Source organism: Mustela erminea, chromosome 8 (genome assembly GCF_009829155.1).
Source record: "Mustela erminea isolate mMusErm1 chromosome 8, mMusErm1.Pri, whole genome shotgun sequence".
Taxonomy (NCBI): domain Eukaryota; kingdom Metazoa; phylum Chordata; class Mammalia; order Carnivora; family Mustelidae; genus Mustela; species Mustela erminea.
The window spans coordinates 87,304,315-87,320,477 of NC_045621.1; the positions used below are offsets into that span (position 1 = coordinate 87,304,315).

At 38.5% G+C, this 16,163-nt stretch overlaps 1 protein-coding gene across 7 annotated transcripts in view; it reads right to left on the reverse strand.

The window, feature by feature from the left end:
- The window catches only part of KYNU (kynureninase), a 130,287-nt gene that overhangs the window by 100,999 nt on the left and 13,125 nt on the right, over positions 1–16,163 (reverse strand). For 3 of the 7 annotated variants that reach the window (XM_032356223.1, XM_032356222.1, XM_032356229.1), the window contains exon 2: positions 4,108–4,290. In XM_032356223.1, the coding sequence (XP_032212114.1) occupies positions 4,108–4,290 (183 nt within the window). Of the gene's footprint in view, positions 1–4,107; positions 4,291–10,653; positions 10,866–10,909; positions 11,050–16,163 lie in introns of those variants that run through there. The other 4 variants (XM_032356225.1, XM_032356228.1, XM_032356227.1 and 1 more) reach the window with 3 other exon arrangements.

A 16,163-nucleotide genomic window follows, 5' to 3' on the forward strand; every position in this document is an offset into this window, starting at 1 on the left:
TGACAAACTGTTCTGAGAATAGCGTCTTGAACAGAGTAAGTGCTTAATAGATACATGTTGAAAGAATGAACACTTGGCAAGTAACAAGCACCTAGAGAGAGTATAGTGGGAATAAGAATGAATGGATTCTGGGCGCCTGGGTGGCTCAGTAGGTTAAATACTCTGCCAGTCCTGGGTCCTGGGATCAAGCACTGCATCGGGCTCTCTGCTCTGCGGGGAGCCTGCTTCCTCCTCTTTCTCTCTCTGCCTGCCTCTCTGCCTACTTGTGATCTCTGTCTGTCAAATTAAAAAAAAAAAAAAAAGAATGAACGGATTCTTCTCTCTGTGGTACCATCCTAAGCGATCTAGAACAGATGAGTGGGGTCCCCTCAGAGTCTATGATTTAGTAATTTGGTTTGGGACTCAAGAACCTGCACATTCTAGTAAATTCCCTGGTAATCCTCTTTGGGCTGGTCAGGAACCCATGGATTTTGACAAAAATGAATTTAGAAGGACTTTGGGGGTTAATGAAGTCAAATTTTTATATCATTCAAAACTATTTTTTGAACAAATAAATTATTTAGATTCTTTATTGAATCAATTCATTTTCCTTTTCTTTATATTTCTTTAGGAATGAGGAATTTATCCTAGATGGTAATTTTTATGTTATTTCCTATTGAATATCTAATTAAAACAAATGTTATAACCATAATCGGGATTCTAGAATCAACTCAGTCTAATGTAGTGATTACATATATAATACATATAATGCTATCTTTACCTGGGTTTGGATTAAATTATCTCAAATGTTAGTAGAAGAGTCCTATATTGAGCCAGTATTAAAAATCTCTATTGGTGGGGCACCTGGGTGGCTCAGTGGGTTAAGAAACTGCCTTCGGCTCGGGTCATGATCTCAGGATCCTGGGATCAAACCCCATGTCGGGCTCTCTGATTGGCAGAGAGCCTGCTTCCCCCTCTGTCTCTGCCTGCCTCTCTGCCTACTTGTGATCTCTCTCTGTCAAATAAATAAATAAAATCTTGAAAAAAAATCTCTATTGGTTAAAAATATATATATATCTCTATTGGGGATACCTGGCTGGCTCAGCTGGTTGAATGTCTGCATTCACCTCAGATCATCATCTAGTCCTGGGATCAAGTCCCACATCTGGCTCCTTTCTCAGCAGGGAGCCTCCATCTCCCTCTGCCTGCCGCTCTCCCTGCTTGTGCTCTCTCTCTCTGACAAGTAAATAAATAAAATATTTAAAATCAATCAATCAATTTCTGTATTAAAGTTAAAAGTCCATTATATATATATATATATTTTTTAATTAATTAATTTTTTATTTTTTATAAACATATATTTTTATCCCCAGGGGTACAGGTCTGTGAATCACCAGGTTTACACACTTCACAGCACTCACCAAAGCACATACCCTCCCCAATGTCCATAATCCCACCCCCTTCTCCCAAACCCCCTCCCCCCAGCAACCTTCAGTTTGTTTTGTGAGATTAAGAGTCACTTATGGTTTGTCTCCCTCCCAATCCCATCTTGTTTCATTTATTCTTCTCCTACCCACTTAAGCCCCCATGTTGCATATTTTTAAAGATTTTATTTATTTATTTGACAGACAGAGATCACAAGCAGGCTGAGAGGTAGGCAGAGAGAGAGAGGAGGAAGAAACCTCCCTGCTTGAACAGAGAGCCCGACACAGGGCTCGATCCCAGGACCCTGGGATCATGACCTGAGCCGAAGGCAGAGGCCTTTTAACCCACTGAGCCATCCAGGCGCCCCAAAAGGGACATTATATTAAAGGGAGAAGGAAACTAATATTCTGGACCTGTCTTAGGCTCACTTAACATAATCTAATTTTCATGCTGGGGAAAGTCCCTACACATTTTGGAGCAGCTTTTTTCTTTTCCACATGGAGGAACACTGGCTGAAAGGCTACTTGCTTCTTAAACTTGCCTAGCTAGGTAAAAGTTAGAGCAGGCTGTCATAGCAACGTCAGACCACCATGCCCCTCCCAGGACAAACACAGTTTGTTCATTGGGTTTTGAACCCACTGTGCTGGAAAAGATGGATAGAAAGCAAAGTTCTGAGGCACAAGAGGACTGTGGAAAGGTAATTAATACATATTTTGTTGCAACAAAACTGACTCAGCATGAGGTTGAAGTCATGTTAGTCAATGAGTCTTAGGTTCAGTAACAGAGTAAGTGATACATTCAAACAGGGTTTTAACTTTTCATGTACCCCTTCATTTCAATACTTGAAATTCAGGGCTGAGCTCTATCTCAAATCTGATGGCATAATATAGAAGAAAGTCACCTTAAGAGAAGACAGACAGACAAGACAACAGGAAATTCCTAATGCATCACTTCTCACGTGCAGGAAGTAGTCCTTGCTCATAAATGTGTATCTAGATGTGGCCATTATTTACCTTCTTCTTCCAAGAGAGACCAAGCTGCAGCCACCCTAGACCACTGGCCACCTTCTCTCCAAACCCACCAAGTGCTGCTGTCATGTTTTCTCTTCTCTCTGTGATACCAACATCTGTCCTTGCGGGATAGATTTTGTTAGTACTTTTGTTTGCTTACTTTGCTATGTCTGCTTTTCCTATTACTCATTAAAAGGAATAAAACAATTCTTTCTAAATCTTGAGGAAATTAAAACTTTCAATAAATGTCATAAAGTTCTAGAACCCTAATTCTTGATTTGTAGTTCTTGGTGCCTGTGGAGAAGGCCACCTAAAGTTTTGTGGCCCTCTAGGCTTCTGCTGTGGTCTCCCATGTAGGAACCCCATCAGATCTCCCAAGCAGCCCATGGGCTGGAGAGCACATCAGGGCAGGGTCACCAGAGCAGACTTATCTCAGGTGGGCCATAGGAATTTCAAGGGACTTCCCCTGTGTGCCATACATCACCAGGCAAACTTCTCTCACATCACTGAAAGAATATCCCTAGACTTACCTTCCTCATTTTTCACACACAAAATTCTTTTTAATCCCTTAAGATTTAAATCAAAATGCCCTCTCATTCTAGATTCTAGAAAGACCTCGATTTTTTTTTTCTGTGATATCAGTTCCCTTCACTTATCCCATTTTATTAGGTCCTAGAACTGTCATTTATATCAGTGTCTACCTCAATTAATATTAAGCACCTTTAAATTAGATACAGAGCTTTCTCTTATTTTATCCTTCTGTAATTTCACAGGGTGCCTTCCTGAGTTACATTATAACATATACTCCAAACAGGACAGCTATGTGACCCAATCTCATTTTAAAATCATACTAACTGATGCTTTTGGATTATGAGTAACCAAAATTATATCTTCCTCATTTAACCTAAAGAAAACTCAAAGTTAAACTGGATTATAAAGTATCTGAAAATAATTTTGGTGGATCAATTCTATTCAACCTGGTAGTCTTTTTCACTGATGTAAAATGGAGCAAAGTCAGATATTTAGAAAAGCTGCTTTTTTATATTTGTGCTGTTTTTTAAAATAGGACATCCCCCAAACTAATAACAGAGTCAGCTTACTGTGTTATTTAAAAGAAAAAAAAATGCAGTATTGCATTTCTTAGTAATTGATTGTTTCTTTTCTTTTTCTTTCTTTTTTTAGGGGGGAGGGGGCAAGTCATATACATGCCATCTTTATAGCACACCAAGATGGTTATTCACATAACATCTTCTTAATATACTCAAATCCCAAAATAATATTTTCTCTAAGACAAATATCATATTATCATAAACTAGGCACCACAAAATAAGAGATATTCTAATACTGTATTGAAAGGAAATTGTTTTGAGCTCTAAGTGCTTAGAGAACAAGTAAATGCGTCTGCCTATAATTTTCAATCAGTCACTCTATTGTTCACAGAAGTAGATGACAGTATAAAAACCCTGTAAGTATTTTATTCAGAAGAAGAGAAGGAACATAAAGAATCTGAGGCTTAGGTAGGCTGACAGGTTGATTTAGTAGCACCAGGAACTTGCTGTTTTTCAGACATAATTACAATAGCTCTATTATGTAACAGAACAATGATTTCAAGGATTTATGATAAACACAGGCAGTAGCAAAAATAAATTAATAAATTAATTAAGAAAAATAAAATCCCTTTCAGTGTTCTTACCTGCAGGTAGATCCTGCATTTTGGGGATATGAAAATGCTCTTTGAAGTGCCTGAGCTTATCTTCTTCATCAAGGCGGAGGGCAACCCTCTCATCTGTCGGGTGACATCCAAGTTCAGATGCAATGCGTTGCACTGTGTCATCTGGTAACTCAAGAGATGAAGGCTCCATTACAAGTTGTTTCTCTAAAAATGAAAACAAACAATTAAAAATAATTTAGCCACCATCATTTTTTTTTCTGTAGAAAATTAGCCAAGCCTTTGTCTTAAATAAGATTCTCATCTTCCCAGCCTCAGAATAGTATAATTAATCAAACAGCATTAAGCCTCCTGCTTGAGTTTTTCTCATGTATGAAATAAAGAAAATGACAGTAACTTGGGGATGTTGAAGGACATTTAGTTAATAGTGATGAGGACAGCGTAAGGGCTTAATAATTGTTAGCTCTTTCCATTCTTATTTCCTGGAAAAGGGCCCGCATTAGTGACTTTCAAACATATCTAAGTTCATCACCTTTTCCTCTAAATGTCTTACTGGGGATAAGAGTAAAGATGCTTTTGTAAAAGTATAGAGAACAGGAACCCACCTCGCTTATCTTTCTTCCTATCCCACTGTCATTATTTTACTCCCAGTGGTTCTGGGATCACTGTTTTAAAATCAGGTACACATATACAACAGAACCATAACAAATTCTTCATTGTGAATGAAAACAATATCGATAAAAAAGGTAACTTTACCTTAAATAATGTTAATACTTTTTGCTATATGAGGAGCAAAGAGGTTTTCCGGCTACCGATAAAAAGAAACTTCTCTTTCAAAAACTATATATTCCAGGAGCACCTGGGTGGCTCAGCTGGTTGGGCTTCTTACTTCGGCTCAAGTCATGATCCTATTGTCCTGGGATTGAGCCTCCCAGCAGACTCGTGCTCAGTGGAGTCTGCTTCTCCTCCTTCTTTGCTCCTACCCCTGCCTTGTGCACACCCTCTCTCGCTCACTATTTCAAATAAAGACATAAAATCTTAAAAAAAAAAAAATCTATGTATTTTCCATCTTGGAACAAAGCAGGACCCTGTGACATTTTCTGAAAACTACATTTTGCACTGTTTAATCATTTAAAATTTCTCACAATTTTGGAAAGAAAGGTTAATTTTCTGGAGGGAAAAAAGTAACAATAGAAAATTAACTACATATTCTTAAACTTTATCCAAGCTTTCTTTATACTGATTTATTTATATTTCCCAAAATTTTAGTTTTTTTTTTTTTTTAAATTGAGCAAGAATAGTATCAAGAGGAAGAAAATTTCTCAGGTAGCGTGATTTACAAATTTATATTTTTATGGCTCCACTCATGCATTCCTCCATTCATTTCTCTTTCTACCAACACTTGTGGAACACCAACCATATCTCTAAGCACTGATGAAACAGCACTGTGAAAGATGGTACATAAATAATCCATTTGTAGAGCTTACTTTTTAGTGGAAAATGAAAATTTATAATTAAATAATGTAATTTCAGAGTTTCAAGAGCTATGAATTAAAAAAGCAGAGTCATGGGATGGAGAGTCAGTAGGGTATGGAATGACTTCCTCAGAGAGAGGGCGAGGTGCATTTCTTTGAGGCAGGGATCTACATGCATATCTGATTCATGTTATGGAATTGAGCATGTGAAGACCAGGAACCGAAGATGACAGAAAGTACAAAGATCCTGCAGTGAGGACAGGCTGGCCTGTTCAGCTAATGCAGTATGGAAATTAGGGGAGAAGGAGACACTATGAGGTAAAAAAAAGGCAGGGCCAGAAGTCAATTATGAAGAACTCTGAAGCTAGTAAGGGGTTTGATAATTTTCTAAGTGTAATGGGAAACTGTTGGAGAGTCCTGAATAGAAAAGTGACAGGGCATAATTCTGCACAAAATAAAAATCACTTTTTCCGCTTTCTGATGAGTCAGAAGGAGTTGGAAAAGAGAGGCAGATTCAGGCTATTTTAGTAGTTCGGGGGAAAATGATGGTGGCTTAAATGTGATGAGGAGAACAGCAGAGAAGTGTGCGCATCCATTAATATTTTAGAGAAAAGGCAGATAGATTTTTCCCTGGCGAGGATCTGAGCAAATATGTTAAAAGTGGTGCAGTAAGAAACACCTAGGAAAGAAAAATTCTGAGGAGGGAAATCCAAGTTCTATTCAGGACATATGAAGTCTGAGGTAAAAATGACAAACTGGCTATTAGACCTTTGGATCTGTAGCTCAGAAGAAAATTAGATCAAAAGATAGAAGCTTGATTATTTTTCAACTCACAGACTAAACTTAAAGCTTAGAAATCCTAAGAAGTACCTAAAACTAACAGAGATGAGCCTCTTAAATCTCAAATCAATCATCTGTCTTCTAACTCACCGTCTTCTTCTCTCGCACCCCAACCAACACACCCAGTGTTAGGCAATGAAGTGCTGCATGTCTGAATGTTATACCATGCCGGTAAAACAAGCATACTTCTTATTCTACAAACTGGAATTCTTCTGCTTATTCATTTGACCTCTTCCTTTCTCAATTGCCAGGGATCTCCCCTCATAAGCTTGCTGTTCTTTATATTCTCAAACAGGATACTGAGCTTGATTTGAGCTTGTTTTTAGCTTTGATAATGGCTTTCAATTGCTCTAATCCATGCTTTTGTGCAAAAGTCAATGATTTCAACATTGGTGTTGACAGTTTTTTTAATATCTGACCATACTTAGTTATTAGTCTTTTTCACAAAATTTCTCTACCTCTGCAGTTTTTTCCCCCAGGTCATTCCCTTTGCCTAAAATGTTCTAAAATCCCTAGTCACCTTCAAAGTTCAAACACTATTTTTTCCCCTCCCCTGAGGCCTGTCATGCTGTTTCAACTAAAAGTAGTTTTTCTTCCCCTGGATACCTGTAACACTTAAGAGCACACCTTAATTCATAAGTAATGTATCCTGTCAGATACTGTATTTACTTAAATGCCTCTATGGTTGGGAAAGCTGAAATACATTGTCATACCTACAATCTGATTCTGCATGGGTTCCCATCTCTTGCCTTCTGATGAAATAACCTGCTTTCTGAATAGAGAGGACACTGTCTCTACCACTTGACATTATCAATTGCCTGGTCACAACTGACTAAATCCCTTCTAGACACTTGACTCACTGGAAACAATGCACTGTTTTGTCAATGGTCTGTGAGTTACTATGACTTGCTATGAATGCTTTAGCCAAACAGTCATGATGGTGTTTAGCTGAACATCTAATAAATTCTTTCAGGAATCTGAGCCAGGAGGTAGTTATTTATTCAGTTGGAAACAGGAGCAACAATTTTTTTAACACTATAGAAAGCAGGGTAAGACGGTTGGGTCTAGAAAGAGTATTGTCATGAGTGACTCATTTTTTTTAAAGTCAAACAGAACCACTGACTGTTAAAAATATGAAGTGATTTCAGAAGCAATTACGAACTGAATTAGTTATGCAATGGCAGGGAATGGGACAGCTCTATCTCCTGAAAGCGGAAGGACGAACTAGTCTGGAGAGTCACTGAATCCTTCCACGCAACAAACTGTATAAGGCCTGGAAGGTCACCTAGAGAACTGGCTGTCCTGAGAATCCCACGAGCTGTTTTCTGCCTGTCAAGCCTGTTTTTACTATAAACACATTACTTCCGGTGGCTAGATGGAGTTGCTGATCTACCCTACTGAACTACATATGTTCTACCTGGAGGCTTAAATGCGGTTTAATTCCATCCATCCCTGAGCAGTGGCCTTTAGGTAGAATGTTCCCCTAAAACAGCAATTTAATAAGGATGCACAAAATAGCTTGGATTATTCCACATGATTAAGGACTATTCATAAAGGGATGCCCTTCTTACTCCAACCACGTGAAATTAATTAGAAAAACATTTTCAGTGACACTAAGAATCAAGAGATCTGCCTTATATTTAGGAATTTTGTTGGAGAGTCAGAACTTTGAGGGTTCACTGGACTTGACAGTAAATTCTGAACAGGTTACCTCAATATACAGGTTAATTTGCTACCATCATATTCCCAGTAAAATCCAACTTTCTTTGTTTAAAAAAGATATCGGGGGGCACCTGGGTGACTCAGATGGTTAAGCAACTGCCTTCTGCTCCGGTCAGGATCCCGGAATCCCAGGATCTAGTCCTGTGTCTGGCTCCCTGCTCAGCGGGGAGTTGGCTTCCTCCTCTGACCCTTCCCTGTCTCGTGCTTGTACTCTCTCTCTCTCAAATAAATAAAATCTTTAAAATAAATAAAATAAAATATTCATATTAATCATTAGTATTTTTATATTTGTTTCTTATTTAATCCTCCTAACAATCTTGAGGGATCAGAGTAATTTTCTTCTACTTCCAGACCAACCTCTGGACTCAACAGATTAGAAACAAAAATGTTCAGAGAAGGATAACAGAGCCACCGTTTGGGACTACACCTCACTTGAGGAGCGGAGTCAAGCCATGCTTGTCTTTGGCATGGAACGTGGGTAGAATGCACAGGACAGAATTCCTCCCCCTCTTATTTTATTTGTTGTTTGATCTTACTTTATGATTTTTAAAAAATATTTCTTTGGGTCATTCTCTCTCTTTTTTTTTTTTTTTGCTAACTTCATTCTTTTTTCTTTCAGCCTTATACTCCATCTGCAAAATACAGCAGGCAATTAATCTAACTACTGTTTTAATCTTTCCAATTTAGTTCCAGCCAGGCAGAGGTTAAAGAGTCTGGTCTCACTTATGGGCCTCTTGGAGCACAGATGTCGCAACCTCACCTGCACAGATACTGAAATACATGCCGAGGAAACAGGCTTTTGGAGAGAACACCCAGAGTTTCATCTGCCAAAATACACTGCCAATGCCAGAAGTGAAGGCAATCCTCAGTGACCACAATACCTGAGTGCCCTCAGGCCAAGGAAGTAATTTATTAACTCACAGTCCTTTGCGGCTTCATTCTGCGCTCACCCTCCCAGCCAAGACAATTAATGTGCCTCCTGTAGGTTTACCATTTGCAAATAAACGGACATGATCTTGCTCTGAAATAAGAAAAATCAATCCAATTTTTAAAAAAACTGCAAAATTTATATTTCACATGTTTAATTTTGGTTTTATTAAGAAGGTTGGGGGTGCCTGGGTGGCTCAGTGGGTTAGAGCCTCTGTCTTCAGCTCAGGTCATGATCCCAGGGTCCTAGAATCAAGCCCTGCATCAGGCTCTCTGCTCAGTGGGGAGCCCGCTTCCCGCTCTCTCTGTCTGCCTACTTGTGATCTCTGTCTGCCAAATAAATAAAATCTCAAAAAAAAAAAAAAAGAGTACATTTATTAAGAAGGTGGGCATATACACACATTTGTTTTTAAGCAAATCCCCTAACTTTTCTGTGCTGCAATGTTATGTAAAACTAATTTAAGTTCTATTTTCTTCAGATGTTCATGATTAGGATCAAATGAAATGAATTAGGTAGATTCCTTTACAAAGAGATGAAAGATATGCCCATACTATCTTTCAAATGTAAGACCTTGTGATGGAAATTGCCATTTTACCTTCAATTTAGCTTTTTAAATTTTGTAAGTTGTGTTGTCAATGTTATTAGGGAGCTATGACATTAAAGCTAAAACCTTTATAAAAAAATTGGTTTTCATCGAATCGTGGAATTGAGGATCTTCTAGTCACCTCTGCATCTAAAGTTAAATAGTTAAATAAATGACCATGACTACCCAGGGGTTAATCTTTACACAGTTTCAGGTTTCATGACGAAATGAGCAAATCACACATGAGTTCAAAGTTTAGAACCTGGCAAAGCAGATTATAAAGAAAAGTGTAAAGCTTTTCAGTGAGAAAGAAAGAAAATGCTATTTAAATACACGTGCACAAAGCAGTACTCTTTAAATGTATCATTGTTCACTGTTGACACCGCATATGTCATGTTCAGCATCACATTAATAAGACCAACACATTTGCTGTAATGTTACTACCTAAAAAACACCCCACCCTCCTCAAAACAAAAGCAGGAAAGAAAAAGAATTTTTTTTAGCCATGCAGTAAAAGTGTTATCAACTCTCCTTTCTTAGGCAAATATTTCATAAAATGAAAGGGGAAGAAACCTAGCTCATAGACATCTTTCACTTCTCCAAATAAGTACTGAATATGACTCAGAGCACCATAAGACAAATGGAATTTCCAGAAAACACAGGACCTGATACTTATTAAAAGACCTGAAAATCATCTAATCTTACCATTTAAACTCAACTACAGAATTAACTTCAATTAGTCAAATGTAATCCCCTTTTACTAAATGAATTGCACAGTACTACTGATGGCAATACACTGGTGAAGATCTCTATTTCACCCAGCACTTTAAAGTGTGGGAGTTTATGCATTAGAGGATTGTGCCATTTCTATAAAGATAATCTGGAGAAATAAAAAGAGAAGAAATTGGCAAAAGAAACATCTAAAACATTGTACAAAGGTTCTAGCAAAGAGAATTTTCCCTTGGAAAAATCAGTGACTATGTATCTATGTACAGAGTGTATTATCAGCGTCTTGTGCTTACCAGCTAGGATTCCGATGATGGGGTCCACAGTTCCCAGTCTCCTATTTAAAAAAAAGAAGAAGAAGAAAGAAAAAAAAAATCTCTCAAGTTTTCCTGGAAAACTTACAGGTCAGAACTCAGGGTGAGAAATTCAGGGGACTTCTGCTCAGATTCTACCCTGTGGGCAATTTTTGAGCTAACTTTAGCTCCTCCCCTCTTTCTAAACTGATAGTGAACTCCAGTCACTGTCAAACATTCAGCAAAATACTGCTCTTACTCTTTCAAAGAGGTGGTGCTTCTTTACTGTGAAGTCCCCTAAGCAGCTCTGCCCTTCAGACTCTGCCTTCCAACACTTGGAACTTTGGGAAGGAGAGCTATATTCTGTGAAGTTCCCACCAACTATATACCGTATCTTTGTTTGTGTTTGAGCTGAACCAATGGGTTTGCCCAACAGCTTGGTTTTCGAAATTTGCATTCCTTCTTGCTTTGGGCTCTGGAATGCTCTAAGGAATACAGAGAAGTTCTTTCACAATTCCAGGAATAAGGTAAACTTGGATTTTGAGGCTATGCCCCATGGTCACATGCACTGTGAGTTTCTAGTCCACAGGCAGTTAGACATTTAACAGATGAACATTTTAGTCAGCAGTTTTCATATAGGTTCTCAATTCTAGAATATATTGCTCAACAGGTACTTTTTAAAAACTTCTAGATTATCAATCTAGTCATTTAATAAGACAATCAAGGAAGAAAGAGAGTTTAAAGATAAAGTGGAAATAGCCTGGAAAACTTCATAAATGCAAATTATCCTTTTAAGACTTCCTGTCTATTGTTCTACCTCTGTTATCTCTTTATGCTTATCCCCAATTTTGGGTCTTTGGGTAAATACCCTTTTAGGTATAAAATCAAAGAGAAAAGAGTTTCAGAGGACTAAAGATAGAGACTGGTTTGCCAAAACATGGATGGATCGATCTAGAAAATATAATGCAAAGTAAAATAACCAGTCAGAGAAAGACAAATACTCATATGTGCAATTTAAGAAACAAATAAGGGTGCCTAGGTGGCTTGGTCAGTTAAGCTTCTGACTCTTGATTTTGGCTTTGGTCATGATCCCAGGGGCATGAGATGGAGGCCTGTGCTGGGCTCTGCACTGGGCAGGGAGCCATCTTAAGGTTCTCTCTCTCTGCTTCTGACCCCCCAACCTCACCTCCCCATCGAATGATTGAATGTACACTATCTCTTAAAAAAAAAAGGAAAGAAAAAAAAGAGACAAACCAAAAACACGTTTTTTTTGTTGTTGTTGTTGTTGTTTTTTAAAGTAGACTCCATACCCAGTATGGAGCTCAGCACAGGGCTTGAACTCTAAACCCTGAGATTAAGACTTGAGCTGAGATCAAGAGTTGGATGCTTAATGACTGAGCCACCCAGGCACCCCCAAAACACTCTTAACTGTAGAGAACAAATGGATGGTTAGTGGGGTGGGGGGGACATGGATGGAATAGGTGCAGGGGATTAAAAGAGTTCACTTATCATGATGAGCAGAATTGCTGAATCACTCTACTGTACACCTGAAACCAAGATAACACTATATGCTCACTCTACTGAGATTAAAATTTTTAAAAATGAAAAAAAAAATAATAAAGATATATACTGGGCCTGAATAATTGAATCCCTTTGGTATGCATGCCTATGCCTTTTTGAGCATCCAAAACATACCAAGTAAAGCATTGTTTGATTGAATCATCTCTACCATGTGTCTACTGTATAACTCAGTATAATTTACCCACCCTTTTTGAAGCTCAGTATCCCATCTATCAAATGGACCTAAAATTGCCTTTCTAACAAAATTACTAAAATATAAAGCAAGGCATGTAGAAAGCTAGAATAACAAGACACATAAGTTAGTAAATGACACATTCTTTTTTTCTCCTTACATTAATCAGACAAAGAGTATTACCCTTCAGTCTCCAAAAGAGGGGGATAAAACACATGAAATTAATTTAATACAAGTAATTGCACAAAGAAAAGAAAATATATTTCATTTCCTCAATCCTACTTTTATAGTAATCCTACAAAGTGAGTAGTGTATCATTTTATTAAGGATAAGGAAGGATTTCATTAAGGATATTAACTTTGAATATGGTCTGGGTGTCTCAAAATTTCCACTTTTTTTTTTTTTCTGTTTTATTTCTTGGGCTTAAGAACTTTTGGAAGATTTGACCAATTCCAATATCCAGGAAGTGAGCCTGGCCTGGAGTATGTGTTGTTTTTGGTAAAGAATCAACTACTGACTGTGGATACAGAGACAGAAATAGAGCTACAGACTGACCTATCAAGGTCATATTGCTTTTTCTAAAATCTTCTGATGGTAGTATTAGAAACCATTCCATCTGAATATTAATCAGCCCTATGATAAGATCCCCTGTCTTTCCCCATAAGGGGAAAGTGGTCTTGCCTGAAACAATCCTTTCTTCTCTTTTGCTGGAAACTTTCTAGCCCCTCTCTCCTTCCTATGAAAAGATGCCCCCTACTTGCAAGATGAGACGCTGCCCAAGTCATGAGTCCTTTAATAAATCTAATCAGATCTTCAAACTTACTCTGTTGAATTTTGCTTCTTTAACACCACTGTTAAGGAATTTGCTTAGAGCTCTAAGCTACATTCTTGTCCCTTATGTTTTGTCAATCTCTTTTTTAATTTGTTACCTTCTACTAAAAACCAAAATTCAACTAAGCAAATTTTAAAGATCTTACTGGCTTTATTCAACAGTTCATGAATCAGGCTGCACCCAACCTAGCAGAAAGAAAGGAGCTCCCATAGGAAGAAAGAAGCTGGAACAAAGATGTTACACTAGATTAAAAAGGCAGATTAGTTATGACAGGGTCACTTTCCCTTAGGGCATGGCTTGGGTTTTCAGGTGGATTATTTAATTACTGCTGATCAGATAATTCCTGATTGAATGGTTTAAGATTCCATTTGGGATGGGGAGGATCCAAAACTATAATTAAATCTCCATGTGGTTTGGGGTTAGTGTAAGTGACTACATTATGGGTCTAGTCTCTTGTTTTTAACACTTCATTCATTAAGAAAAAAAAAAAGTATTAAGCATATTCTTTGCAACAGGCACAAAGCTAAATGCCAGAAATATCCTGCCCTGAAAATATAAAAGAATTGTGAAAAAGCAAACTATGGAAGGAGTGATAAAAACAAGGTTCACTGAAGAGCCAGACATAGAGGAAAAAGAAAATAGATTGAGCTTCCATTTCTTCTTTTTTGGAAAGAAGAAGAAATACTTTGTTGCCAGGATAAACTGTTGTGTTAATTCTGTTGACTTATTAATTTACACATATATCCTCTTGCTTATAGCACGGTAAATATCTAGAAGGTAGAGGCTTTGATTTTACCCTCCTTAGCACCTTGTCCATAAAATACAGCTAAATAAATATCTGTTTAATTAGTTACTTTTTTCAAAAATGTTTCAGTCTCTCTGCCAAAATTGATGATTAGGGATATGAGGGAAATTCTTCTCTTCCTAAAGGTGAGTAAAGGACAAGTAGGGCTAAGTAGGGAGAAATAGATAGGGGGCTCCATGACCAGGCTCACAAAAATCCCCAAAACGTGGAAGTGTAAGGAAACCAGAGATAAGGGAACAAACCAGACCACCTTGCCCTCAGCATGTATGGGGGGGCGGGGGTGGGAGGAGGGGAGTGTCTTTTTTACAATAATGACCTGTGCCTAAAAACGATGTCAGCCATTAAAGATGTAATCACCAGTCTTTACTCAAACCAGGACATCACAAGAATGATAAGGCCACAGGCTCCCTGGTCAGTTCTAAATGAAAGACTGTCCCTGGAGGCCCATGTTGGCCACCTTGTTGGGAACCCCTCACTCCTGAGAGCTTTTTGTTTGTATCCTTGCTTAACAAACTTCTATGGCTTTATTCACGCCTTTGTCTGCAAGATTCATTCTTGGATTCTGTGAGACAAGAAACTAGCTCTCCCGCTTCAGGGGTAATCCTTAAATTTTCCTTATTTTTCAGGGCTTATTTACCATAGCTAAACCAGTGCCAGGCAAATAGTGGACTTCCATGGGGGTTTACTGTATTATTTACCAAATTAAAGTCAGCGCGTCAAATTGTTTCTGTAAGAATCCTAGGCTACACATCCAACTATGACACTCTAATGCTAAGTGCTCCATGAGTAGAAATGGGTGATGAGACTGAACACAGAGCTGCTTGGTGGCCAATCCAGGTCTTATTATTAGTAAGTGTTCTGAGAAACGAAAGAAGACCTCAACCTCACGGACCACATTGGTGAAAAAACTGATAAAAGCCTGCAGTCACAAATTTAGGCATTGAAGGACAGCAGAATGCACTCCTCCAAAATGTGACTACAAGAATTCAGAACTTGCCACCACAACATATGTCCCTGTGGTATATTGATTATCTTCAGCTGCAGGAACTTAAAGAGGATCTCTCCGAACTCCCCTATCTGCCTGAGGACAGATCCTTCAAAAAGGATTCCGCTGTCAGTTCCTTCGCTGGGAGTTTCCTCAACCCTGGAAGATGGGCTCTTGTCTCAGGGAGGGGACTAAGAAGTCAACACCACACCCAGACCAACTTCGTCACTATTGTATCTCTTACCTACACTTTTAAGGGCCCATATCTTTCCTGATAGTCCTTCACTCCCCTTTAAGAGGCCTACAGCTCTTTTCCCCTTTTCCTTTTAAGATGGTATTTAAGTCTGAATCCGAGCCATCTATGGGAGTTACTCACTTTTCCCTGGGTACCTCCCAAGTACACCTGAGGTATTCATGTTAATAAACTTGTTTTTCTCTTGTTAATCTCTCTTTTATTATAAGGGTCCCACAGATGAACCCAGAAGGATAGAGGAAGAATTATTTTTTTCCTTCTCTTTAGGATACAGAAACTTTCTAATTAATCTATATTATAAATTAAATAAGAATGTTTTAGGATCTCAATCATCACATCTACAGAGGGAGATTTAATGAGTCATTGGGACTCTCCTTTCCTGGATGTTTTAAGTGTAACAAAATACCCTGAGAGGAACATGTTAGCTTCCTCTCTCTTATCCCTTCTGCCTCTCTTTCCCCCCCCACCCCCCTGCCCACCCAAACATTCTTTGCCCTTCCAAGTGGGGGGTAACCAATATAACATAACATAATCTTTTTAAAAAGCCCTGTCAGGATGTTCTTACCAAGTAATTTCTATTCTGAAGCCAAGGAAGGCAGAATCTCATTTACAGGGGAGAGAAAAATATAAAGGGCAGAACGCACTTAAAACTCCGCTCTGCTCTTCTCTCTCCATTTCCTCTCTCTATTCCTCCCTTCCCTACCTTTACCTCACCTTCTCTCCCCCCTTCCTTTTGCCTTCATTGGCCTTCCCTCCCCCTTCTCATTCCCTCCCCCTTTCTCTCCTGTTACAGGATTTATTTTCCTTTGTGATTCCCGGTCATGCCACTTCCAAGAATGAAGAGGTAGACCAGACAGAGTGAAGGCAGCCAAGGGAGGTTGACGG